The sequence below is a fragment of the Schistocerca serialis genome, chromosome 2, assembly GCF_023864345.2.
Source record: "Schistocerca serialis cubense isolate TAMUIC-IGC-003099 chromosome 2, iqSchSeri2.2, whole genome shotgun sequence".
NCBI lineage: Eukaryota > Metazoa > Arthropoda > Insecta > Orthoptera > Acrididae > Schistocerca > Schistocerca serialis.
In genome coordinates this window covers 785,157,842-785,185,046 of record NC_064639.1, presented here as the reverse complement: position 1 = coordinate 785,185,046, position 27,205 = coordinate 785,157,842, and the positions used below count along the sequence as shown (strand labels likewise).

General features: G+C 42.7%; 1 protein-coding gene across 1 annotated transcript in view; it reads right to left on the bottom strand.

Moving 5' to 3' along the window:
• Window positions 1–24,396, bottom strand: part of LOC126455710 (uncharacterized) — a 202,503-nt gene extending 178,107 nt beyond the window's left edge. The window contains exon 1 of the mRNA XM_050091479.1: window positions 24,252–24,396. Within this exon, the coding sequence (XP_049947436.1) occupies window positions 24,252–24,309 (58 nt within the window). The 5' untranslated portion in view covers window positions 24,310–24,396. The remainder of the gene's footprint in view (window positions 1–24,251) is intronic.
• Window positions 24,397–27,205: the final 2,809 nt, after the last annotated feature.

The window sequence follows — 27,205 nt, the reverse complement described above, 5'->3', positions numbered from 1 at the left end:
CCTCACCTCGTGGAATGATTAACCTTTGTTTACTGAAAATACGTAAGATGAAATCAGAAACTCTCATAGCGCAGGGAACATAGGGACTATACGAAAATATATCGTTCGGGGCACGCTATGGTGGTGGGACATTGGATTCGCATTCGGGATGACCGGGGTTCAAACCCGCGCAGGTTCATCCAGATTTACATTTTCCTTTATTTCATACATCGCTCAGTGTAAATGCCAGGATGATTCCTTTGAAGAAAACTAAGACGATTTTTCCCTTCTTCCCACAATCCGACCTACTTACTCACTTTGATAAAGTAAGTGAAATAAGCACCCAGTCACCAACATGACAATGAAATATTCGTTAAAATGATATTTTATGAATTTTCGGAAAGTGAGGTATCTATGAAATCACAGTTTCATGTGCAGGCAAGGATCCTATGCTCGAGTCGCGGTCCCGCACACAGTTTTAAATGCCAGGAAGATTCAGATCAGCCCACACCCTCTTGTAGAGTGAAAATTGATCCTGGAAATCGACTATGATACGTAAGTATTTGTATTTTTATACCAGGAAGAGTATTGAACCTCTGCAACTGTATCACAAGTTAGTTGTATTCACAGAGAACAACAGTAAATTCTGCAGTGTCGTGTAACCAGAATTACATAGATCTATTAGTCTACCACGATATTATCGCACCTGGGAGTGAGTTTACGTTCGCTTATCGTGAGTCAGCTGGTGATCTGGGTTGGCAGCATATGCGCAATTCACCTGAAAGCATTGAGAGTGCGATTAGTTTCCTATAGCCATCTCTACACTTGTTGACTGTAACGTCTCCGCTTGTTTCCAATAACACCCAACTCCAATAATAACGTGGTTGAGTAGTAAATCAGGAAATTACAAACGTAACATCGAACGAGAGTAAGCAAGTTTTTCTTCCTGAAGACGTTAATGCACACAAGAGCTGATGGGTAAGGTCAATATTGTTGTTCCAATGTCCATTGGCCATGCGTATCAATAGTACCCTCTGGATTCAAAACGTTGCGCAGATACTGAATGATAAGAATAACAACCCAACAGAATATGTAAGTGCACGGGAACAGTAGGTTGCCCTTGCAATAGAATGTGCAAATGCAGGAGAATACAAGATTGCTGCACATTGCGTACTCTTAATTTTGAGGTGGATTTACAGTCCCCAGAAATGCGTTCGGTGCCGGCCATTGTGGCCGATCGGTTCTAGGCGCTTCAGTCTGGAACCGTGCGACCGCTACGGTCGCAGGTTGGAATCCTGCCTCGGGCATGGATGTGTGTGCTGTTCTTAGGTTAGTTAGGTTAAAGTAGTTCCAGGTTTTAGGGGACTGATTACCAAAGAAGTTAAGTCCCATAGTGCTCAGAGCCATTTGAATGCGTTCGGTACACATTATTAATACACCACAAATTGGCCGGTCGGGGTGGCCGAGCGGTTCTAGGCACTACAGTCTGGAACCGCGCGATCGCTACGGTCGCAGGTTCGAATCCTGTCTCGGGCGTGGATGTGTGTGATGTCTTTAGGTTAGTTGGGTTTAAATAGTTCTGAGTTCTAGAGGACTGATGACCTAAGAAGTTAAGTCCCATAGTGCTCAGAGCCATTTGAACCAATTTTGGTTATCAGGATTATTGTTTTCTTGCGATAAAGGCAAATAAGACAATGATGCAATATTCTAAGAGCATGCTTGTTCAAATGGTTCAAATGGCTCTGAGCGCTATGGGACTTAACTTCTTTGGTCATCAGTCCCCTAAATCCTAGAACTACTTTAACCTAACTAACCTAAGGGCAGCACACACATACATGCCCGAAGCAGGATTCCAACCTGCGACCGTAGCGGTCGCGCGGTTCCAGACTGAAGCGCCTAGAACCGCTCGGCCACAACGGCCGGCAGCATGCTTGTTCCATGATATGCCAAACTTCGTGAAATGAGTCACAGATGTTTGTGCCAAAGTAGAGAGAGATGTGATTCAAATTTTGCTTTCAGAAAAGAGCAGTGAGAAATTATTCTAATTTATAAAATCGTACTACGAATCAAGGACATTTTTCAAAATAAATACACTCCTGGAAATGGAAAAAAGAACACATTGACACCGGTGTGTCAGACCCACCATACTTGCTCCGGACACTGCGAGAGGGCTGTACAAGCAATGATCACACGCACGGCACAGCGGACACACCAGGAACCGCGGTGTTGGCCGTCGAATGGCGCTAGCTGCGCAGCATTTGTGCACCGCCGCCGTCAGTGTCAGCCAGTTTGCCGTGTCGTCTTCAGCGATGAGAGTCGCTTCTGCCTTGGAGCCAATGATGGTCGTATGCGTGTTTGGCGCCGTGCAGGTGAGCGCCACAATCAGGACTGCATACGACCGAGGCACACAGGGCCAACACCCGGCATCATGGTGTGGGGAGCGATCTCCTACACTGGCCGTACACCACTGGTGATCGTCGAGGGGACACTGAATAGTGCACGGTACATCCAAACCGTCATCGAACCCATCGTTCTACCATTCCTAGACCGGCAAGGGAACTTGCTGTTCCAACAGGACAATGCACGTCCGCATGTATCCCGTGCCACCCAACGTGCTCTAGAAGGTGTAAGTCAACTACCCTGGCCAGCAAGATCACCGGATCTGTCCCCCATTGAGCATGTTTGGGACTGGATGAAGCGTCGTCTCACGCGGTCTGCACGTCCAGCACGAACGCTTGTCCAACTGAGGCGCCAGGTGGAAATGGCATGGCAAGCCGTTCCACAGGACTACATCCAGCATCTCTACGATCGTCTCCATGGGAGAATAGCAGCCTGCATTGCTGCGAAAGGTGGATATACACTGTACTAGTGCCAACATTGTGCATGCTCTGTTGCCTGTGTCTATGTGCCTGTGGTTCTGTCAGTGTGATCATGTGATGTATCTGACCCCAGGAATGTGTCAATAAAGTTTCCCCTTCCTGGGACAATGAATTCACGGTGTTCTTATTTCAATTTCCAGGAGTGTATATGAATAGTTGGACGCTGTTCAATAAGCCGATGTTTTATAGCATTCAGGTACTCTACAATTATTTTGTATCCATGACTTACTTCGTATTACTAGACATTCCTCGTTGTTCCTGCCTTTACTTTCAGAACAGTGATATTTTACGCTGGAGAATGCTCGCCGAAAAGTGCTCTTGCATTTTGTCTCCTCCAGTTTATCCGTTAGAATTAAATTTCGTGTAGCATGTAAAGAAACTGAGAATCACTCTTAGCGTACTGTTAACACTTCGGTATTTACTATCGTCTTTGTTATCAAACATTGTGTATCCTTTATCGTTAATTTGCCGTTGTTACTTGTGTTTCCGTTCATTGTAAGATGTTTGTGGGGTTCACTTAGTTGTGTGTTAACGAAGTGCTAAATTCCACACATTGTAGGGTTGGCACATGGCACAGTCTAAGTTTAGATCTGCCCCACATTCCGATTTCTGGCGATGCATTCTAGCTCGGCTAAACTCGCCGCGTGCTTAATTACAAACCATAGGCGTCCACAAGGCGGGGCAAGAAGCAGCACTCTCCCCTCCTGGAATCTGGATGCGACTATTTGTTCATTACGGAGTTACCTCGAATTTCTGCCAACGATCGCCTTTGACGTTACTAAACTGCAGAGTAACACTGCCTGGCGCGGCGGGATGTAGTGTGACTTAGCAGTGACTACCTGTCTTGCGAATTTTTTGGTTTTCACGCTGTTCAGGAGATATCATACTTATTCCTCTGCACGGTGATATTTCCAGCGCTATTTTGCAGTCAAGATGGATACGAACCTTTATAGAACATTCCTGAAATAATGTGCTACATTTTTTTTCTTTTTGTCCCTTCCTCGTACAGCGCTTGCCGAGGAGCAGGAAGGGACCGGACCACCATTCTCACATGCGGATTCCTAGCACGACATAAACATGACAGCAGTATTCACGTGCCCATCATCTGTTCTCTGCTTCTTCAAGACCGCCCCTCCTCTTATAACGCAACGGAAACTCAATAGGAATTTACTGTTCGTCTGTGGACAAAGATGATCCGTGATATCTTGCAAAAGTTGCATTCAATTTTAAACGCCAGAGCGATTGCAGTAGACTTTGAGGAACACAGTCGTCTGTACTGTATGAGTCCAAATGCTTCAGTCGAAAGAGATATCCCATTTTATGCGGTAGTCTAGGAACTGGAACTTTCTCAACTCTTCGGAGTGTAACACATCACCGCTTGCAGTCATAGAGCTACGAATTCTGCTGTCCACTTGGTCTGAGTGCACAATTGTGCGACAACCTGAAGAGACGAAGGTGACTTGGATCATTCCTAGGCTATTAAAAGTCGATTCTACTAGCCAGTTTGAGTGTGGGTTTGAAAGATTTATCACGTTCATCTACTCTGTTACAGGCTTTAGGCTACACTTTGCGTCACCAAACCAAAAAAAAATGTAGTTATCTTGACACATTTTGTTCAGTTTTAATTATGCTGGTCATTATTAAACAACACAAAGCGTAAAACTGATGAAATAAGTACATGAATGTGATCGGACGTGTTATCATATCTAATACTCCTTTTTTCATAGTTTACAATCAGTTACTCCGAGGAGTGTTAATGTTGCCTACTTTTGTTGATATTCAACACGGTTTTCTCAGTCGTTCTCATTTTCTTCTCTTTCAGATTTTAATTTTCGTTTCTTACCACATTATGGAGCTATAAATAATTTTTGTACATATTTTATCGCTATATTTCATAGCTCTTTGGATATTCCGGATTTAGTCATAATGAAGATGGAAGTTTTGATCATTGAATCAAAAGAATTGCACCTATATCCATATTGATAACATAAAACGTTGCCCTTTGCAAATGCAGTTGAATTTGCTTGCCGTTTTGATATATCTTAGAATACTAACTGGAGATTATCAGTCGTCTGATGTGCAAAAATTTTGTGTAACTCTTATCAAATTCAGTTCCTGGAGACACGTTTCCATACTCACCGAATCATTTACATAACAAATGTCAATTGCAGAATTTTGCTCCCTCTTGGTAAAATTTCTGCGGATGTCCATGTTACCAACATAAATACTCTTTTCTTGTTAATATGTTAATAAGTAGAGGCAATCAAGAGCTATCAGAAAGGAAACAACATGAAATTGCTGTTTTTACCGTTTCAGTACTATGGTTTACGTGGTCGTGTGGGATCTTTTGGAATGATTGCTGGACAATAGTTCTTACACATTGTCACTGTGATCCTCCTAGAACAAAGAATCGTTGTCTGAATACATAAACTTTAAACCACATCACCAAAGTTTCGTCATGTAGAACATACAACAGTGTCTCAATGCCACGAAACAATTTTTATGGGAATTTCTTTCCCTGTTGAGATTCTGCATGCAGCAGAGATGGTTTCTGGATAAAGGAGCAAATAACCTATGGGTTAAGACCTGAGGTATCTACAGCGCATGTTTATTGGCACCCTCCCTCTCATAGTGTCCAGTTGACACGTTTAATCAAGTGTGGACCTAATATCTAGTCACAATATAACAGCTGATCGTTTATTGCAGGTACAAGATTTTTTATTTTCCAAATTAGTTGCGTGGTCTACTCTAAACGTGAAAAATGGCTGTCGTGTCACTTTGTTTCTTGGATTTTTATTGTAGACATATTTGCAGTCAAACTAGAATATGCAGTCTTTCTAAGATCCATAAGTGACCTTAACTATTCTAGAGCGTAAGAGAACCGCTGAATGCTCACACCGTGACGCTCTAATGATTTTTGTTAACTCCGAGGTATAGTTTTGTTGCTGAAGAGAGATAGTAACTTTTGATCAAAGGGAGTCAGATAGCAAAATACCGATACCTTACTTAACGGTAAATGAAACAGTCGGAAAAGAAAAAACAGAAAATTTTCATTAACACACAACAGTAAGGGAGGGGACATCCGATTTCAATATTGAGCGCGCACTTCAAAGTACTTCGTAAGAGGTGTGCCAGTTTAAATCCCCTGCCATGTAAATCATTTAGTGGATTCCCATGTTGTGCCTCATCTTGTCTTATGAAACTTACAACGCGATAACATTCGAGGAGAACTAAAAATTTCATTCATACATAACATCAAGATTCCTTTAAAAAAGTTAAATGAATCGATTGTGACTCGTTTTCACACTACGTCAAAATTTCGTCTGAAGATTCACAGAATGAATGGCTGTGTTTTTGTATCATACCTGTGATCAGAGGAATATAGGAAGATTTAAATTAAAGATCAGTATAGAATTTTCGATTACGAGCCTAATGTATCTAGCGTAGGACACTGACGATATCTCGTAAAAACGAGCCCGAATTTGTACTTAACTGCACATTGTGAGTTAAATCAAAAGAGACAGATAATTAGCAGCAATAAGTTAACCAATATTGTCAGTATATGATATGTATAATACAGCCAACCAACTGCAACAAGATTTTCTCTTTAACCTGATTTCGGCACAGACTGTGAGTGCCTTCATTAGAAAATCCAATAAATATGACGAGAACATTTCATTCTTAAATCCCTTCATCTGCTACTTCATTAATTGTTTGGTTTTTCTGATGAAGACACCCGTATTTGGTGTCGATACCATGTTAAAGTAAAATCTTTTTGCAATTGGTTGGTTGTATTATACTCGCACATATCGTATTCTTATGCGGTTGCTGTCTCACTGCCATGTTTAAAATTGTATAACTGTCAGTATAAATGAAATAAGATATGAAAGCATGTTACACGCGATGATAGTGCATATGAAGCCAGCAGTAACGACAGCCAAGAGGATAAATTATAATTTTATTGTTGCATCTTGACAAAAATAAATTTTAGTTCGGCGTTCTGAGATCCCTTTTTACTTTGACCTTAGGACATGAATCCAGTGTTCGCACATTCTCTGACATTATTTTCCTGTATAAGGAGATGAGTCGAAATGGATTGACCGTTTGGTGTGAACAAGAAACCGTTGATCTACCTCTCATATAAAATTATGGTTTTCTAGAGGCTTTTCCAACCATTGTACACGAATCGTGACATAGTTCCCTATACCAAGTTAAAATAACGTAAAACACAAGCAATGTAGCATGGACTCATGCAGAATGCATCTTACACAAATCACAAGCATTTGGTATATGCAACGACCCTTCATCAGAGGTTAAGCCGGATTTAGCTACGAATGGTATTTCCAGAGTAGTGACTGCAGTCTTGGGAACACCGAGACAACCACATCGGTGAGAGGCTGCAGTGTCAAACCGTCAAGGTTCTGGCAAATTCTCATCAATTTTACTGTCACCAGTTCAGTGGACACCATGTTTTCATTAATAGTTTTTATAAAGGTGGATCATAAATATGCGGCATTCTAAGTGTGTCAAAAATACAGGAATTTTTTATTATTTTTCCATTTAAGTAAGTTGCCAATGAATAAGGATGCCGTTTGCATGAAATGTGTCACCTCCTTGAGCTAAAAATGTCTGTTACGCCTTAGTTAGATATTTTCATTCTATGTTGGAGGTAAATATGAGTGATTCTCACCAACATTATGTGAACTGATGACAGAGACCTCACGGTAGGCTATCAGAAAGTCGTCCAAGATATTGCTGAGTCTAATTAATGACGGGTCTTTGTACCGTTATAGACATGAGAAGCGACACATTATGGAAACGCTAAGATAGGAGGAAGAGGAGGAAATTAGTGTTTAAGGTCTCATCGACAACAAGTTGATCAGACACGAAGCACAAGCTCGGATTAGGAAAGGATAGAATCGGCCGTGCCCTTTCAAAGGAACCATCCCGGCATTTGCCTGAATCGATTTAGAGAAATCACGGAAAACCTAAATCAAGATGGACGGACGCGGGTTTGAACCGTCATCCTCCCGAATGCGAGTCCAGTGTGCTAACCAATGCGCCACCTCGTTCGGTATGCTAAGGTAGAGAGAAACGATTACGGACTAATCAACAACATCGCATTCACTGGTGTATCTTGGAACATTAAGATTTTATCAAATTAAATACCTATTTATAGATGTCTTACTGTGTAATAGAATGTACAGGAATATGGATGTAAACTAACTGGGTTACCTCAACCATGACATCACTCTCTCGTCGGACAATACACGTAAGATAGATAATGCAAATACCCGATTTAGTTTTTATGAATTGACGATATAAAACTATTTTCCCTTTCTTGCAAGATTAGGCCTCTTTGCGTTTTAAGGAAATGTGAACAGACGCGGGAAGCCCGTACTTTGAGGTTGTAACTTTTATTTATTTATTTATTGTTCCGTGGGACCAAATTAAGGAGAAGTCTCCATGGTCATGGAACGGGTCAATACATGAAATTACAACACGATAGTAGAAACAGATAAAATGAAATATAAAAAACATATTCAGGTGACAAGTCGTAAGTTTAAATAAAGAAAATCAACAATGTAACACTGGAATTTGCTTAATTTTTAAGCTCTTCCAGGAGCTCCTCGACAGAGTAGAAGGAGTGAGCCATGAGGAAACTTTTCAGTTTGGACTTAAAAGAGTTTGGGCTACTGCTAAGCTTTTTGAGTTCTTGTGGCAGCTTATTGAAAATGGATGCAGCAGAGTACTGCACTCCCTTCTGCACAAGAGTCAAGGAAGAGCATTCCACATGCAGATTTGATTTCTGCCTAGTATTAACTGAGTGAAAGCTGCTAACACTTAGGAATAGGCTAATATTGCTAACAACAAACGACATTAAAGAAAATATATACTGTGAGGGCTATGTCAGAATTCCCAGACTATTGAATAGGGGTCGACAAGAGATTCTCGAACTTACACCACATATAGCTAGAACAGCCCGTTTTTGAGCCAAAAATACCCTTTTTGAATCAGAAGAATTACCCCAAAAAATAATACCATACGACATAAGCGTATGAAAATATGCGAAGTAGACTATTTTTCGTGTTGAACTGTCACTTATTTCAGATACTGTTCTAATGGTAAATAAAGCAACATTTAGTTTCTCAACAAGATCCTGGACATGGGCTTTCCACAACAGCTTACTATCTATCCGAACGCCTAGGAACTTGAACTGTTCCGTATCGCTTATAATATGCCCATTCTGTCTGATCAAAATATCGGTTCTTGTTTAATTGTGAGTTAGAAACTGTAAAAACTGAGTCTTACTGTGATTTAGCATCAAATTATTTTCCACAAGCCACGAACTTATTTCATGAACTCCATTATTTGATACTGTTTCAATATTACACACAAGATCCTTCACTACCAAGCTGGTGTCATCAGCAAACAGAAATATTTTTGAATCATCTGTAATACTATAAGGCATATCATTTACATAAATAAGAAACAGCAGTGGCCCCAGCACCGACCCTTGGGGAACGCCCCACTTAACAGTGTCCCATTGGGACTGAACATCAATACCACTCTCAATATCAACTTTATCAATAATAACTTTATCAGTTAAGTTCCCACATTGAAGGGTGATACACATGACTCCATATTCTTCATGTAGATTGTGTTCTTGTTTTTAGTACGTCTACTTCTGTACTTTATGTAACACAGTTTGTAAAATTCGCTTTAAGTGATGTATTGTTAGTTACATTTGTGGTTATGACTTTTCATCCTTTCGTGCTAGATATTTCTCACGATGGTCAGAGCCCGAAGAGCATCAATAAATCACCTCCGAACAGCAATGTGAATAGTTACTTTAGCGACCTGTTCAGCAGAGCATAAATATTCAACTTTATACGAAGTTTTTCGGCAGGACTGCATATGTATGTTTCTCTCCTGTCGGTAATGTAAGAAACACCTTATATCACGTTACGATATATTAGGTCTGTTCTACAGTTTATTAAATAGAAATTATGCAAATAGATCGTCATCGACGTTACAGAGGCCTTCCATTGTGTAAGAAAGCCCTGTCTGTGTAGAACAAATTATTTGAAGTGTCCTTCTGATACATTCTGAATACGTTTCTCCATTCAGGAGGAACAATATGTGTCTTTCTTGCGATTAAAATTTCTTGAACGTTTCTCACAGATGTCTTTTAACAGTTTACTCTGCAGGTGTATAGATTTACTTTTAAGCTTTATTCATACATTCATCCTTGTTTCTGTACGAAAGTAAATGAGGCATACACTGATAAGCCAAAATGTAATGAACACTGCCCACCGCGTTGGATGCCACCTGGTGGGATCGTGGGCAAGTGACGCGGTAACAAAAGTATGTAAGCGGAGCAGACACGGTCGGGAGATCAACTTAGAGGGTACGGGCTGCAAATGGGGAAATCCGTTGAGATAAACGACTTTGACAAAGTGGAAATTATTATTAAGCATAGCCTGTGAACGAGTATCTCGAAAACGGCAAAGCTGGTCGAATGTTCACGTCCTACTGCCGTGAGCATCTACGGAAAGAATAGGGCAGTGAAACTGTGGTGTCACCGCCAGACACCACACTTGCTAGGTGGTAGCTTAAATCGGCCGCGGTCCATTTAGTACATGTCGGACCCGCGTGTCGCCACTGTGTGATCGCAGACCGAGCGCCACCACAAGGCAGGTCTCGAGTTACGGAATAGCACTCGCCCAGTTGTACGACGACTTTGCTAGCGACTACACTGACGAAGCCTTTCTCTCAATTGCCGAGAGACAGTTAGAATAGCCTTCAGCTAAGTCCATGGCTACGACCTAGCAAGGCGCCATTAACCGTATCTGAAGATAGTCTTATTTGTATTATCAAGAGCGATGTACCACAAGGATAGAATAAAGTTAAGTATTCGAGGAGCTGCATACTTTTCTTATTAGAATTCACTACTTATCCTGTTCCAGAATTCACGCCCGTCTGCGTTAGATAGCGTGCATTTAGGCCGCCTCTATCTACAAGGTGTTGGCACATTTACCAACACATCAGAAACTACCACTATGCGCTAAATAGTAGGACGTACACGACACTTCACCGAACGTGGGTTTCGGAGGATTGTCTGATCCGTAAAGTAGGATATATGGCGATTTGTGGCATCTCTGCCGAAAGAGTACAATGTTGGTGCACGCACAAGTGTTTCGGAGCACACCGTTCATGGTATATTGTTGAACATGGAGCTCCGCAGCAGACCAACCCTGTGTGTTCAAATGTTGACCCAACGACATCGTCAGTTGCGATTGCAGTGGTCACAGGCCCCTCGGGATTCGGCCATCAATCAGTGGAAACCTGTCGGCTCTTCGAGTGAATCACATTTTTGCCGCGCAAGGTCGATGGTCGTCTCCACAAACGCCGTCATCGAGATGAATGGGGGCTCGAAACGTGGAGCGGGCCACGGGCGCAGGCTGGTGGGAACAGAGTTGTGCTAAGGGAGACATTCTGCTGCGCTTGCATGGAACCTGTGGTAGTAATCGAAGACACGCGGACAGCTGCGAACCAACTGCATCCCTTCAAGCTTGATGTCTTCCCCGATGGTGATGTCATCTTACAGCAGTATAATTGTCTGTGTCTCGGAGCCAGAACCATGCTACAGTGGTTTGAGGAGCATTATAACAAACTCACGTTTATTTCTGGGTGACCAAATTCGCCTGATGTAAATCCTATGGAAACCCATCTGGGTCGCTGTTGGAACCATCACCGCATATGCAAATCAGCAGCCCGTTATTTACGCGAATTACATGACCTGTGCGTAGACGTCTGATGCCACATACCTCCACAAATCTACCGACGAACTTTCGGATCATAGATGCGCAGAATCACTGGTGTATTTCGTTGCGAAGATGGACAAACAATCTATTAACCAGCTGGTCATAATGTCTTGGCTCCTCAGTGTACACTTGCATTTGAAACTACAGATTAATTCTTGCTTTGGTTTATCTAAAACTTGTTTCCGTGTGCTCGTCACCCACTAGGATACTGATATCTTCCCAACTCATCTACTGTGTATCGCCTCTCAAAAATTACTAAGTGAAGTGGAGTAGTGACTAAGTCAATAGACTCGCATTCGGGAAGAGTGGTATTGCAACTGTCCTCTGGTCATCCTCACTCACGTTCCGTTGGTTTTCCTGAATCACTTTAGGCGAACGATGACTTATCAATCTGTTCTTTCCTCCACCTTTCTCAAATGAGATAACATTTCCCCATTAATTAATTGTTTTCCTAGCTCTGTTTATTAACCGGACCGCGCATTAGAATTATGTACTGTATATATTATATTTCCACTTTCGAAGGTAGGTTGATTGCGTAGTTCACGAAAAATCTGTGACATTTTACAGATGCGTGACACTCTGAAAACTGAAGCAGAATTTCTGTTCCAGGCTGCAGCGGCTGTTATCTAAACTTTGCACAAGACTTTATTTCTGAAAATCAAACTTAGGTTTGAACATGCCGTAAACAGAAGTAGTCCGCCTCCGTAGCTGAGCGCTCAGCATAGATGATTGCCATACAGAGGATTCGGGTTTTGATTTCCGGTACTGCCGAGGGTTTTTCCTTGGATGCGCTACTGGTACTGGGTGCACTCAGCCTCGTGTTGTCGGTTGAGGAGCTATTTGGCAGACTAGTAGCGGCTCCACGGCCTGGAGAGGCAGCAGAGCGGCTGGGAGTGCGGTATGCTGACCACAACCCCTCCACACCGCATCCCCACGACGCCGTAAAGCAGAGGATGACACGGTGGCCGCTAGACATGTGTTGGTCCTTATAACCTGGTGAGGAGCTCGTTTTTGATTAACTGGTGTAAAATAATGAAACCTAGAATGATGGGCAGAAGTGCTTAAGAGTAGCTAAGAACAGCTGCCGGTACAGAGAAAACTAGTAGGAAAAGAACGTCTTCGTCCTAATTTTATATAACAGCTGGCTCTGACCATATAGCCTGGCAACCCTGAACGCTAAGCGAAACTTTTGCTGACTGTTTGACAGGCGAGCTCATTGTAATCTCTATGTACTCGGGAGTAATAAGAGTAGATCATTTGCAGTACAAGGTCTAGGAGGAGGAATAAGAAGCACAGCTTTAAATGTCTATTCTCATACTCACATTTAAGGCCGGGTGGAACTCTAGAACAGTAACACAGCAGTAAAGCGTTTATTTTGGTACAAGGCTGCACGTATTTTCGTACTACAAATCACGTCTACATTTACATCTGTTGTCTTCAGACCACTATGAAGTGCGTGGAAGAGTACTTCCGATTTTAGCATTTATGAATGGTTTAACTCATTCTCTGTGTACGCTATAATCAGTTTTTCGCGGTCTTTAGTGCAGCGATACATAGGTGTTACAGTTTATTCCTATATACCTCACTTGAAAGTGGTTCTTGAGGCATTGTAAGTAGGCTTTCGCGGAATGTTTGTCGGTTGCCCTCACACGTTTGCCAGTGAAATTTTTTTCTGACTCTCTGTGACCCTCCCCCATGGGTCAAACAGACATGAGACCACGCGTGCTGTCCTTCTTTGTATGCGCTCAATATCCCCCGTGAAGCTATAATATTCTACGCCCGATTGTTCGTACGCAATCATCTTTGTTGGTTATTGAAATTTCCTCGCGTCATACTAATGAACTGAAGTGTGCCACCTGTTCTGCCCATGACTGAGCCATGCGGTCATTTCACTTCATATCTACGCAAATTGCTGCACCCGCATGTATATAAGGGTCAAATGATTCAAATTGTAATTTAATGATTTTGTAACCATGAGACACTACATATTTTCATTTTTATGAAGTGCGTAATTTCACATTTCTGAAGAGGATAGCAGAAACGATTCATAGAAATGCCGTCCAATACACTTGACATCCATTTGTTGTAGAATCTGAGAACATATCTAGAGCTCAAATGTAATGTGGTATCTCGAACAGAAAGACTTCCTCCACGACAACCACCATGGATTCCGAAAACATTAGTCATGCGAAACGCAACTTGCATTTTTCTCACATGACATCTTGAAAGCCATGGATCAAGGCAGTCAGATAGATGAGTATTTATTGACATTCGTAAAAGTGTTTGACTCAGTACCACACGTACGCTCATTATCGGAAGTACTATCGTATGAGGTATTAAGCAAAATTTGTGACTAGACTGAGGATCTCTTTGTAGGGAGGGTGCAACGTGCTGTCTAGGATGCTGTGTCCTGCTGACCAAGGTACAGTCACAAATTTCGTTTGATACCCCTTTATGATCGTTCTTTCATTAATAAGCGTTGGTTTGACAGTGAATCAGATGCTTTTCGGAAGTCAATAAATACCACATGTACAGACAGCCTTGACCTTCGGAGTTCAAGATGTAATGTGAGAAAAGCGCGAGTTGCGTTTCCCACGACCGATGTTTTCCTATTCCAAGTTGGTTGGCGTGGAGGAAGTCATTAGGCCCGTATTACACCATTACGTTTAAGCTCAGAATAATTATCCTATAAGATTCTACAACAGATGGATGTCAAAGATACTGGTAGGTAGTTGGGGATCGCTTTTCCTACTGTTCTTACAGACAAGTTTGATCTGTGTCGTCTTCCTACTATTAGGCACAATTTTTTGTTCGGGGACTCACAGTGTACTGTAGTTAAAAGAGTGACTATGTCAGGTGCAAATTTTGTATGGAATCTGACATGAACTCTATCTGGTCCTGGAGGTAAGTATCCTTTAGGCGACTTCAACTGTTTCTCAGTACCACTGAAGCATAATGTCACAATGTAAGTTTCACACAAGTGGATCACTATGACATTTACAGTGATGGATTTCGATTGTGTCTATTTGTTACCAACTTTGCAGGCTTCTGGCAAGCTCACATGTTACTGTTAAAGTAATCTGAGTTATTGGCGCTGTGTATATAGTTGCAAACAGTGTTAACACATAGCACTTACTCGTCTTGAACGTTCTTACTATCGGAGTGTTTTCGGGTGGTCCGTATTTATTTGATACACAATTTCATTCGTGTCTAAGTAGAGGTGCTCTACATTTCATCCTACCACTCAGATTACTGTATATATATGAGGTTTGACGAATTTTCTTCATTTATATGTTTCTACTATGAAACCGGATTGTCATTGACTCCAGGTGAGCGTAGATCGAATTATGAGCAATAGACAAACACCTTTTGATTGTTAATCGATACTTTCGTTCCTAAGATGGCTTGTTCTGTGAAGTGTCATATGCGCCCTCCTATATATTTTGGGCCGTGACACGGGCTAATAAATTATTGAGTGCACGGACTCGCCGAAGGGAAATGCACTAGCCCACAGGAGCATTGGCAAAACCATAGTTTCTTCTTCAATTTCACAATTCCCTGCAGGATGATGTATGTTCTGCCTTCGTTACCACTCATCAAGCAGACACTCCTGAATTTCACCTTTGCCGTTTCTTGGCTGGTCCTGGACGTTCATGAATCAGTTTTCGTATCAAAAACCAATTAGTGATAAATGATTCCTTGATCTATAGATATACGGGGGCTTTATAAAGTACTTTTACAAACTTTAGGTTCAGTTTCTTTACACCAAAACAAGAAAAACGTTCGTATAAACATATTTTAGAAAATCTTCCGTTTTTGAGTCATTACTAAAAAGTTTACAATTTACTAGACTAGAGCTCACCAACACATAAACTCATAATAAATGCTCTAAATTCGCTTCTCTTGCTCCTAAACACGCATGTACTCATCGAATCACGGACGGTCGCACCCTTTTCAATAGTCCCTGACGGCTTCAACGCTTTCACAGGCTTCCATGACAGGTCGATAAAGAATTTCTGTATCCGAGTGATATGCTGCATACACCAAAGATAATAATCCAAAGGACTGAGATTGATGGAATGTTCAAGCCATGGAACTCGTCCTCCTCTACCTATCCATGTGTCATGGTAGACACAGCTAGTGCATCTCTAACACTGAAACTATAATGCGCTCGATCTCCATCACGTATAAACTACATATTTTTTCTTTTTTGCAGAGGCACACGTTAAAGTATGTTTTGGAAGGTTTTTGGAAGCACAGCGCCTGTAGGACGAACTGGGAGAACCTGTGGCCCTACTAGACTATTCACGCGAAATTCCAGCCAACACATTAATCTTAAACTGATGATGATGTCTAATCTGAACTGTAGCATGAGGATTACGTTCGGTCCGTATGTGCTCATTGTGAAAATTTGTTCTTCTGCCTCTTCCAAATGTAACCTCTGCTGTAAGCAAAACTTAAGTAACAAACAACGGATTGGCAGTTTGTGCAACAAACCATCGGCAAAGGTTTTCCCGTGGTGGATGGGTAGCAAGTGTAAGGCCCTGTACGCGTTGAAGATGATACAGATACATGAATTGCAGTATCATCCATGCTGAACTTGGAGATGGACCACATGCTAGGGCCACTCGCCTTGTGGTGATGCCTGGCTCTTCTTTGAACGTGCGCTTGCTGGTCAGGTGACCGACCAGCACGTGTTCTTCCTCGATCAATAGTGTGCAGTGCTACGGATCCTGTCCTGGCAATGCCGGCAATACACAGCACCTAGGGTTGGATGACTAGGGTGTCGATGGTCTGAAAACGCCGTCTGATACAGCCGAGCGTCCGCGTGTCCATTATCATTCGCGCGGGCGTACGTGGAAATCATGTCTCCGTGTTCACGAAATGAATATCCTGCCATGTTTAGACGGACCACTTCCAATTAACTCACTACCTGTAGTACACGTGCACAAAGGAGAGGCCGGCCGCTGTGACCGAGCGGTTCTAGGCGCTTCAGTCCGGAACCGCGCTGCTGCTACGGCCGCAGGTTCGAATCCTGCCTCGGGCATGGATGTGTGATGTCCTTAGGTTAGTTAGGTTTAAGTAGTTCTAAGACGAGGGGACTGATGACCTCAGATGCTAAGTCGCAAAGTGCTTAGAGCCTTTTGAGCCATTTGAGCCACAAAGGACACTTTGAAGACAGACGAATGACGAATGTGTACAAGCTTCCCTGGCAACCCAACATCTTCTAGAGTACAATAATCCAAACGGATGCGTAGATAAGTGATGTTGTTGAGTTGTACTTGGAGAGCTGTTGAACATCAACTTGCATTAATAACTCAAAAACGAAGGAATTTTTTAAATATGTTTATATGAACTTTTTTCTTGTTTTTGTATAAGGAACCTGCTTCAAAAGTTTGTAAAAGTATATTTGTAACATCCTGTAGCACGATAAACAGTAGACAATACCGAATGCAGGAAATGTATTCGCAGTTGCGGATACGGGCAACCTCCAAACGTAAATGGAATGATGGCATTGAAAATTTGTGCTGAACCGGGACTCGAAGCCGAATTTACCGCTTGCCGCGGGCAGCCGCCTTAACAATTTCGGCTATTTGTGTACGCTTTACGGCCAGACCCAAACTTCCATATGTCTTCGTCCATGTGTCACTAACCTGCACTCGTACACTTACTGCAATTCCAGAACAGAGGAGACATTTTAATCGCAAGTCGTTAGCCTTCTGTTGTCGGATAAATATTACATTGCAGTGCCTGACATTGTAAGAAGTATGATGCAATGCATGCATATCCGAAGGAATATTGCATTGTACTTCTTACGGACACAGGCACTGCAATATCGTCATACTGAAAGCAGCTCTAACTTTTATCACTCTATCTTCTATAGGTGGCGAATCGGAACGCGTGTAAGAGAAAATACACCAGACAACGGGCACCACTTTAAAAAAAAAAGATTTTCTACCACTTGCCCAAATTATGTCTGTTAACTATCCACGTGTTATAACAGTAGCAATAAACACCTGCTCAGTGGCCCGACCGACTCCAACTACCCGAAGGGTCAATCAGGTGCAGACTCCTCCTCGTGAAACACTGTTACAGCCGACGGCGCACTTATACGAGTGAAGGCCGGACCACTGTTACTGGGGCGGCCCGCTTTCACTGTTGCCAGACATTGCCGTATGAATGAACACTGCAGGTCACCGTGAAAGTCCATTGACTGGCTGTCGATGAGAGATCACACCCTCCGGTTACAGCGTACGCGGGGCGACTTCCACGCTGAGAACTGCTGGCTGGTCGCAGCAGTCAGGTAATACATTGGGCGGCAGAGATCAAATGCTACACTTACTTATACCGTAACGAGCCTTTGTGTGAGAGGTGACTTGTACTTTCGGAACACATTCATGCCGTTCAAGTCGACCTACTTGTCGGCTTTTTTCTTTTGTTGTATATGCGTTGCTTAATTCCCTTGATAAGTAGTGGTTGATTTACCACATACCTCTGTATGAGTTTTCTGAACTTGTAATTGTTATATAATTACAATAATTACAGTAGTTACTTCAACTGTCCATTCGTAAGGAACGGAGTAAGTTTAGAGATTAACTTCCCTTCGACATAGAGGTCATTTGAGACAGAGCGGAGTCCTGCAGGGCAGTACTGGGGAATGAAATAGATCATGACCTTGTTAGAGGACCAACCTGGCAATTTGTGCAAGAGATTTAGAGAAAAGACTTCATCAGAGCGTGCGCTTCCCGAATACAAGTGTACTGCCCGCTGAGAGCAGAGAGCATCTTAGGGAAGCGAAAATAGGTGACAACATGATACGTCGAAGAACAACATGAGTCACACAGAAAATGAACAAAAATAACGTTTCCAGGGATAACCACTCACTCTATAGTGATACATTGTACCGAATGGAAGAATTTTAAACATATTAATGGAGAAACAATGAGTTTCAGCAGACCTTAGAAATGTAACACTACTTCGATAGATGAAAACAAAATGGTTCAAATGGCTCTGAGCACTATGGGACTCAACTTCTGAGGTCATTAGTCCCCTAGAACGTAGAACTAGTTAAACCTAACTAACCTAAGGACATCACACACATCCATGCCCGAGGCAGGATTCGAACCTGCGACCGTAGCGGTCTCGCGGTTCCAGACTGCAGCGCCTAGAACCGCACGGCCACTTCGGCCGGCTAGATGAAAACTCTGCATAGTTTACACTATATTAGAAATCTCACACTATCAGAACTTAGTCATACTAACTAATCAGTCATTTGAAGAGCAGGCTATTTAAAGGAGAAAACACCATGTATGGACATCGGTTGTACGTAGCCTTCTATGTCTGTCTTTGGACTGCACAAAGCTGTACTTATATGTCAAGTGTGTAGTATATTTTTGAAAGAGAACAACAAGCTTAAAAGGAAAGGTTTGCACTGATTAAAATAGAGATTTTAGACTGCGGTCGTATGCGCCTATCGGATAAATAAACTTACATCACAAGCAGTATCGGCCTTCGTAACTAAAACGTGTTCGTGCCGGACTGACTCACGAAGGGCCCTGGATCAAGTGGTGCCAAAGGTTGAAAGGTTGAAACTTTGACCCCAGACACTAGAGGACAATTGGGGGTCTACTTAAAGGAAAAGGAAAAGCTCCAGTTTTGTAAGCCTTCACTAACAGCCGAGAGGACGAGGATTTACCGTCCAATAATTGATGCATGGTTGGATGGGCAGATAAAGCAATGGCGTAATTGTAGAGTCTATTATTATTAGTTTTTAGGCCATGAGACGTGCATTCTTTACAGAACACTTTTCATTATCGATCATGTTGCAGGAATAGAGAATAAAGTATTTGAATGCTATCTTCCTCGTACTTAAGACATTGGAGAAACTACAAGTGGCAATTTCAATTTTTGTGAAAAAACTGTAGTTGTGTGACAAGAATCTACTGCGCACATTTGAAAAGAGGATAACATCGCAATAAATCGAACATAAGCAGTATGGACAGTGTCTTGAAAGGAGGATATAAGATGAACATCAACAAAAGCAAAACGAAGATAATGGAATGTAGTCAAATTAAATCGGGTGATGCTGAGGGGATTAGATTAGGAAATGAGACACTTAAAGTAGTAAAGGAGTTTTGCTATTTAGGGAGTAAAATAACTGATGATGGTCGAAGTAGAGAGGATATAAAATGTAGACTGGCAATGGCAAGGAAATCGTTTCTGAAGAAGAGAAATTTGTTAACATCGAGTATAGATTTAAGTGTCAGGAAGTCATTTCTGAAAGTATTTGTATGGAGTGTAGCCATGTATGGAAGTGAAACATGGACGATAACCAGTTTGGACAAGAAGAGAATAGAAGCTTTCGAAATGTGGCGCTACAGAAGAATGCTGAAGATAAGGTGGGTAGATCACGTAACTAATGAGGAGGTATTGAATAGGATTGGGGAGAAGAGAAGTTTGTGGCACAACTTGACTAGAAGAAGGGATCGGTTGGTAGGACTTGTTTTGAGGCATCAAGGGATCACAAATTTAGCATTGGAGGGCAGCGTGGAGGGTAAAAATCGTAGAGGGAGACCAAGAGATCAATACACTAAGCAGATTCAGAAGGATGTAGGTTGCAGTAGGTACTAGGAGATGAAGAAGCTTGCACGGGATAGAGTAGCATGGAGAGCTGCATCAAACCAGTCTCAGGACTGAAGACCACAACAACAACAACAAGCAGTATGCAACTTCGTTGAACTTTCTCTGGGTCCAGTCATATCAAGGCCTCGAGCAAAAGGACTACACGGCTTCGTCGAAAAGGACTCAGCGCACAGTGGACATTTATCCCGATTTCAATGCATTTGACCACGTCTTTGAGCTTAAGGCGAAGCCATATAATGCACTGAAAGCAGAATGGGAAGAAATATGATGGGAAAGAGGTAAACTGTGCAATCTTCTAGCGCTCTCCCCCCTCCCATCCCGCAAGCGATATCTGACTTGAGTTATAAGGGAATTTCTTACGCGGAAATTTTTTCCATCCCTTCCACAGAACCACAGAACATCTTTTGGAGACTCCCGATCTTATTCGTGCGACTCAACTCAGATACAAATCACACATTCTTTTTGTATGAGTGCTATTGTGATCAGCAAGCCACTTGGTGCAAGAGACTAAGTTAATTGAAACATCTATTTCGCACTACCCTCGTATCATAATAGTCTATCACTTACTAAGAAATATTGAACTGTTTGAAGGTTTCTAGCCTATTCATACAATTATTAGCTATTAAGCGTTCTGTATGAACTAAAATTAATTTGGTATAGTCAAAAGAAGTGTTACTAATGTCTGGTTGGTATGTATAGCAAGTTATCATAAAATTAAATTAAAAGAAAAACAGTTTTAATACGCTTTTCGATTCGCCTGGTGAGCACCTCTGTTGTCTGTGCTTTCTATAGATTTGTAACCCACTCATACCGATACATATGTAAGAGTATCGTATTTAAATTGTGTCTAGCTATCTTACGTAAAATGCCCGATGATGTAACTAAAATTTACAGAGCATCCCTGAGATTATACCTATCACAAGTTTAACCGTAAAAAAGAAAAAAATTGTAGAACTGTAGTTTTCAAATATAATTCTCACTGTGTCGTAGAAAGCAGGAACATACTAAATGGTCCTGTGATATGACTGTAAAGGCTAAGTCCAACTGTCTCAACTCCGTTCGCGTAGTTTCACTATCGTACTGCCAATCAATCAACGGTCTCATCTGAAAGACAAGAACCAATCCCTTTCTCGGATCTATATTGTTGGCCTGTTACGAAGCAGTCAATATCGAAAAGAAGCTAAGCTACAACTATGTGCTTCACATTAGCTTCATCCTCACCCATAAATCCGATGGCTGTTTGTCTTTCTCTTTGGAATATGTGGTTCTAGCAAAGTGGAAATCTCAGATATCAAGTTTAGAAAGATGAGCCTGACATGCTGTTTAGAGAAAGTCGACAATAAAAAAAAATTTTTTGAACGGATACGTACGTAGATTTCACAGGTTTCGCTGATATTACAGAAAGCCGCCAATGAAAATCTATGTATGCATTTCACTAATTGCATCCCAGCAACGATGGAATGGATGCTATTCATTTTCATCAGAAATAGAATACCACAATGAAAGCTATTTCAAAAAGTATCTCGGGCAGGGAGATAGTATTGTAAAACAAAACAGTTTCCACGCCAGCGTAGCGCATCGAAACACATTAAAAAATGTTATAGTAACTTACGTCCAGTGCAACTGTTCATATGGGCGAATACTGTTGATCTAGAGGAGAATGTAACATCGTTTCGTTTCCAGATGTGTGTAACGAAATACATTGATCACTTTTAACTTTTCTTTCGGGTCTGTATTTAGAATATAAGCCTAATTTACTTGTTATACGTTCTGCAGCATGTTGCTGGGCAACCGCTAATTAAACAGCCCCCTTGAGCTAGGAATAGAGAATGAGCATCAGCCAAAAGTATTGTTGAATTCTCAAGTAGCATAATCTCTGAGAAAATTCCAAAGAATCTGTACTCTGAAATATGACACGTTTACGTTACAGCGTATTAGATTACAATGGAAAGAAAGTTAGTGAAAGACATAACTGAATTTAAAATTTGTTTTTTAAGCCTGACTATTCATATCCAAATTACACATAACTGAAGTCACCAAAGTAAAAGTTAAATGAAAGTAACATATATGCCTTGACGGAAAGGGAGGCTACCTTCAGAAGCAAGGTTGCACATGGACACTCACAAACTGCTTCGGAGTAATTTCTTCTGCGATACGTATATTACAAGTGTGAGAGCTGTTCGTTCTGCTATCTGTTCTTCTAGCTTCAATGAAAGCCTCTTCCGTATAGTGTTATTCCACTCTCATGTGGCATCGTCAGAAAGGAAGATTCGAGCTTAGCGTAGCGTCACATCGGAGCCGCTGGAGAAGCTCAGACTGGGATGCAAATCAACCGTGTTTCTTTCAGTGGAATTACCCTGATAGTTACCTCAGAGAAACCATGGATGGCCTATATCAGGGTGGTCGAATAGAGGCTGAAGCTCGGCTCTCCAGAACGTGAGTCCAGATTCCTAGCCAGTTCTGCGTCATCACTTTGAGTACGTCGTAAGGAACTCAGTTTTCAACTGGCGTGTCACTTGACTCAGTACCACGTACAAAAGTGTTTTTGACAGTTGGCACTAAACCTACAGGTATTAACGCAAAATGCATAAAAATGTATATGGCGAGAAGTAGGACATTTTCATTGTCTTTTTCATATTCAACTGGAAGAACAGATTTAGGTATTCTGTACCAGTTACTGAGGGAACATTATGGGTAAAGCGTCCGGATCTCATTTATGTAGGTGGAGCGTCAGTACTGTATATCAGTGCTTCACAGCAATGACCTAGTCTGTTTTCACAGAAAAATGTAGCCTCTTCGGAGTTGGTAAATAATGTTTCGGAATAAGTGTACATGAAGACCCTAGCCGAGGATGTCTGAAACTGTCCTGTTTCTATATGTTTACGATCTGAGCTTTAATGTTGGATTAGAAAGATACACAACAAAAAAATCTTTTCTAATTATATCATTGTTAAACTAAAACCACGAATTCACCAGGAAAGCAAGCCCCTGAATCAGGCTCATCGCAAAGGGGTGAATTATTACGAAGAATAATTAACTTTGGTTAACACATGATTCTGTTTGTAGATTTTGATCTTTGAATGATACTATTGATCTTTTACTATATGAACGAGAACGAGTTCGTCTGGCGAAGGAACATTGATTACAGATCACAAATAAAGAAAAACTAAAGCTGTGAATATGTAAATGTTTCGAATGGCTGTTTTCTAAAGTAACAGTTTAAACATATTAGCAATTAAGGAACGTTGTTGCACTGGTTGACTTAGAACACAACACTGATTCACATATTCGAATTTTCAAAATATTTACGACTTGTTATAAGACCAGGTTTCAAAAGTATTTACAAAACAATGTTCTAAACGATTTTCAGTTCCGCTGTGTACAAAGATACAATACGGCATAGCTAGAAGTCCTATTATATTTGTTGTGGCGAGAAAGATCTTTTCACCCATGGCGTCCGTGGCTCAAAATAGTTTGTCCAAGCAACAATGCAGAACAGTTTCAAGAAAATACTGTAAACTGTTGTACCAGCGTCAGCGAGATGTTTTTAAAGTGTTGTCTTTTTTTTTTTATACATTCTAGCGCCTGCTCCAATGCACGAATAAAGCCGACTTGGGGCACTTTTATGTGGTAGCTTAAAGTTTATATGATTACAGATGTCAGTGGCAGTAAATCATTTGTGGTGGTAGACGCAGAATCAATATTTGGTCCCCTTTGTGTTAGCGGTATTAACGACGTGAATCCAACCCCATTGACACAATTATCGCTTCTCTAATTGTACGTGTTATCGTACATACAGAAAGCTGCAAGAATCGGACACACGTCTAGAGCTTCTCTTATCCTCGCAAACCGTCAAAGCATTCGCACTGAAGCACTAATAGAACACTGCGCAGGGAGCCGCCGTAGCCCAGCGCCGCCTTACCTGCGAGGACGCTGATCGCCGCCTGTAGCCAGCGCATGCTGTAAGCACAGTAGATCATTACCGAGCCTTGCTATTGCTCTACTGTTTTATGCTGGCGCGACATCGACAGCAGAAAAAAACGAAGGAAGTGGCCCAGCCAATACAAGTGACGAGTGCGTGGCAGGTGGCGCCCCACCACCGCGGCCCGCGCCGCGCCGCGCGCGCCCCGCCCCGCGCAGGCACGCGCGCGCCTTCCCAAACCATTCATTTGCCATAGACTCGGAGGCAGCGCAGACACACGTGCCGCAAGAAGCGACCGCAGGCCGGCAGGCCCCCGCCCCGCCGCAACCTGCCCCGCAACCTGTCCATCGAATTCGAACTTCGCAGCCAATCGCTCGAGGCGAACGGGTCCCGTACGAACGCCCGTAGGCCTTCTCATTGCGCAATGTAACGACACGTCTGGGTCAGGTTTTCTTTTTCTTTTCTCTGGACTGCAGTCGGTCGCGATCGCCTTCTGTCTCGTCCGTTCCAGACGTAGCGTGTCGGGACAGGCCTTCAGGGGCAGTGCCCCTTGCCGCCAGTACCAGATGACACGTCGCGGCGGTAACATGTCGAGGTCAGCCTTCCCAGAGACGGAGCGCCCTCCTTCTGCGCCATCGGCCAACTACCACATGACTCACACTATCTCGCATTTTGTTTGATATCGAGCTTATAAAAACTTCGTATTGAAACCGATTGCTCGGTATTACGACAACATTTGTGTCGAATAATTAGTTTACATTACAAGTGCCTTAAATCGAAGAAGATTTTGAATAAGCTTGTTTTATACGTAATTTTGCTTCCATTATCGATTTTCAGTTATACACTCAACATTTTTCCGTGAGATAATAAGTAAGTAAATATTCCTGACGTTAGTCACCCTGCGCCTTGACTCTGCGTCGTTTTACTTGTCCTCACTTTCATTTATGTACGCTTGCGTCTAATAGCCTGATGCTACAATGATATTCCGGACAATTGGCGGTGTACTTGCTGATGTTTGGACGCTGTTGATCTCATTTTTCTGCACGGTACGTCGACGACCGACCGCAGTTCTCTTTCAGGTTTGCAAACTGCGTTCTTATACTCAGTGCTAAACCCCTACGATATTGGTTCGATACCAGGCACCAAATACGCATGATGACACTGCTGCTCATTGCACCTGAAGATGACAACTGTGATCGGACAGAAAAATGGGATCAACAAGCCGGCTGAATGCCGGAAATCGTACCATTATTCAATAGCGCTAGAAAAACCTGAGAAATCGCAGAACCGCGTAATGTAGACACTCGTGTCAAGTGATAACATGTTCTTCTCTCTCTTGTGCCTTTGTGCCCCATCTGGGCAGGATTACCATGGTTAGTCCAAGGGTTGGCCGGATGCCCTTCCTGTCGCCTCGAGGGAAGGAATGTCTGTACCCCGACTGTCTCTGTGAATGTGTGCGAATCGTGGAACTGAGGCGGGACTTGGGTACCAATCCGTTATTCACCTAGTCGGATGTGGAAAACCGTCTAAAAACAACATGCAGACTGGCCGGCACACTGACAGTTGCCGTTGATCCACGAGGCGGATTCCATCGGGGCCGGTGCATCTGCCCATCCCGGAAGCAGAACCTTAACACTCACGGCTATGAGGGTGGGTAAGTGGTAATCACCTTGAACGTGGTATTTATAAAACGAGGTGAATATCTACAAAGGCTATATTTATTTTCTCTGTGAAAGTCATTACTCGTATCGTTCTGGAGATGGAACTGATCACGATGTTTACTCGTTTTGTAACGTAAAAAGTAGAGTCTCCATGTGCCAATAGCGACGACCATTTAAAAAGAGATGGGGCCCCTCCACGCCCGCACCAACGTGGTGACCAAACCAAAAGTTCTACTGTCACCTCTGTAAACATGTTAATTATCTAGTAAGTGGATCACAGGATGCTGGGCTGTGATGTTATCCGTGCGTCTGCGTAAGACTACGCATTAACACGGTCCATCAGGTGATAGATAGTGGACGAAACGCGAGTGAGGGTAGTGATTTGAAGAGCAGAGGGAAGAAAGTTCCATGGCTCGTGCCGTGGGAAAAAAACGACTGCGACAGTGGGATGGGTAGTAAGAGCAGTAGTGGCTTACTAGCTGCGATAGTTCATGCAAGGTTGGATTTGTTAGTATGGGTATCATGCATCATTACCGTGGCAAGCGATGGCGATGATGTACTCGGGGACAATGGGAGTAATCTGGCAGCGGTTATCGTAAGCAGCAGCCGCGGCGCTACTTGAGTCATGCCAGGTAATGCGTCACTCGCACGGTAGCTCGCAGCGTGGCTCGTATTCAGGAGCGAGTCGGCAGCGGCTTCGCGGAAGCGCGTTACGGCTGACTCAGTCGCGAAGACCGCCGCTCTGGTGTTGCCGCCGCACTCGCGGCGCTTTGCGCGGCGCCAGCAGCCGGCTCACTCAGAAGTCGGCGTCGTTACTAAACAGTAACAGCCCCTAAATCGTGTCATTTAACTTGTTCCACAAAAATGGTTCAAATGGCCCTGAGCACTATGGGACTTAACTTCTGAGGTCATGAGTCCCGTAGAAATTAGAACTACTTAAACCTAACTAACCTAAGGACATCACACACATCCATGCCCGAGGCAGGATTCGAACCTGCGACCGTAGCGGTCGCGCGGTTCCAGACTGTAGCGCCTAGAACCGCTCGGCCACTCCGGCCGGCTACTTGTTCCACGCTGTGCTGTTACTGTACTTAAACGTGTAACGCCAGTCAGTAGCTCGGTATCCACTTTATAGGACATGCCTATCCTCTGCTTCGAAGATCACTTGCATAAGCTCGCAGGACAAAAAAATTAAATCACCTCCACGAGACATGGTGCTAATACCATGCATCACCGCTTCTAGCCTTGATCGTTGCCTCTGTTCGGAGGGGAAGAGAGTCGACGAGTTTCTTC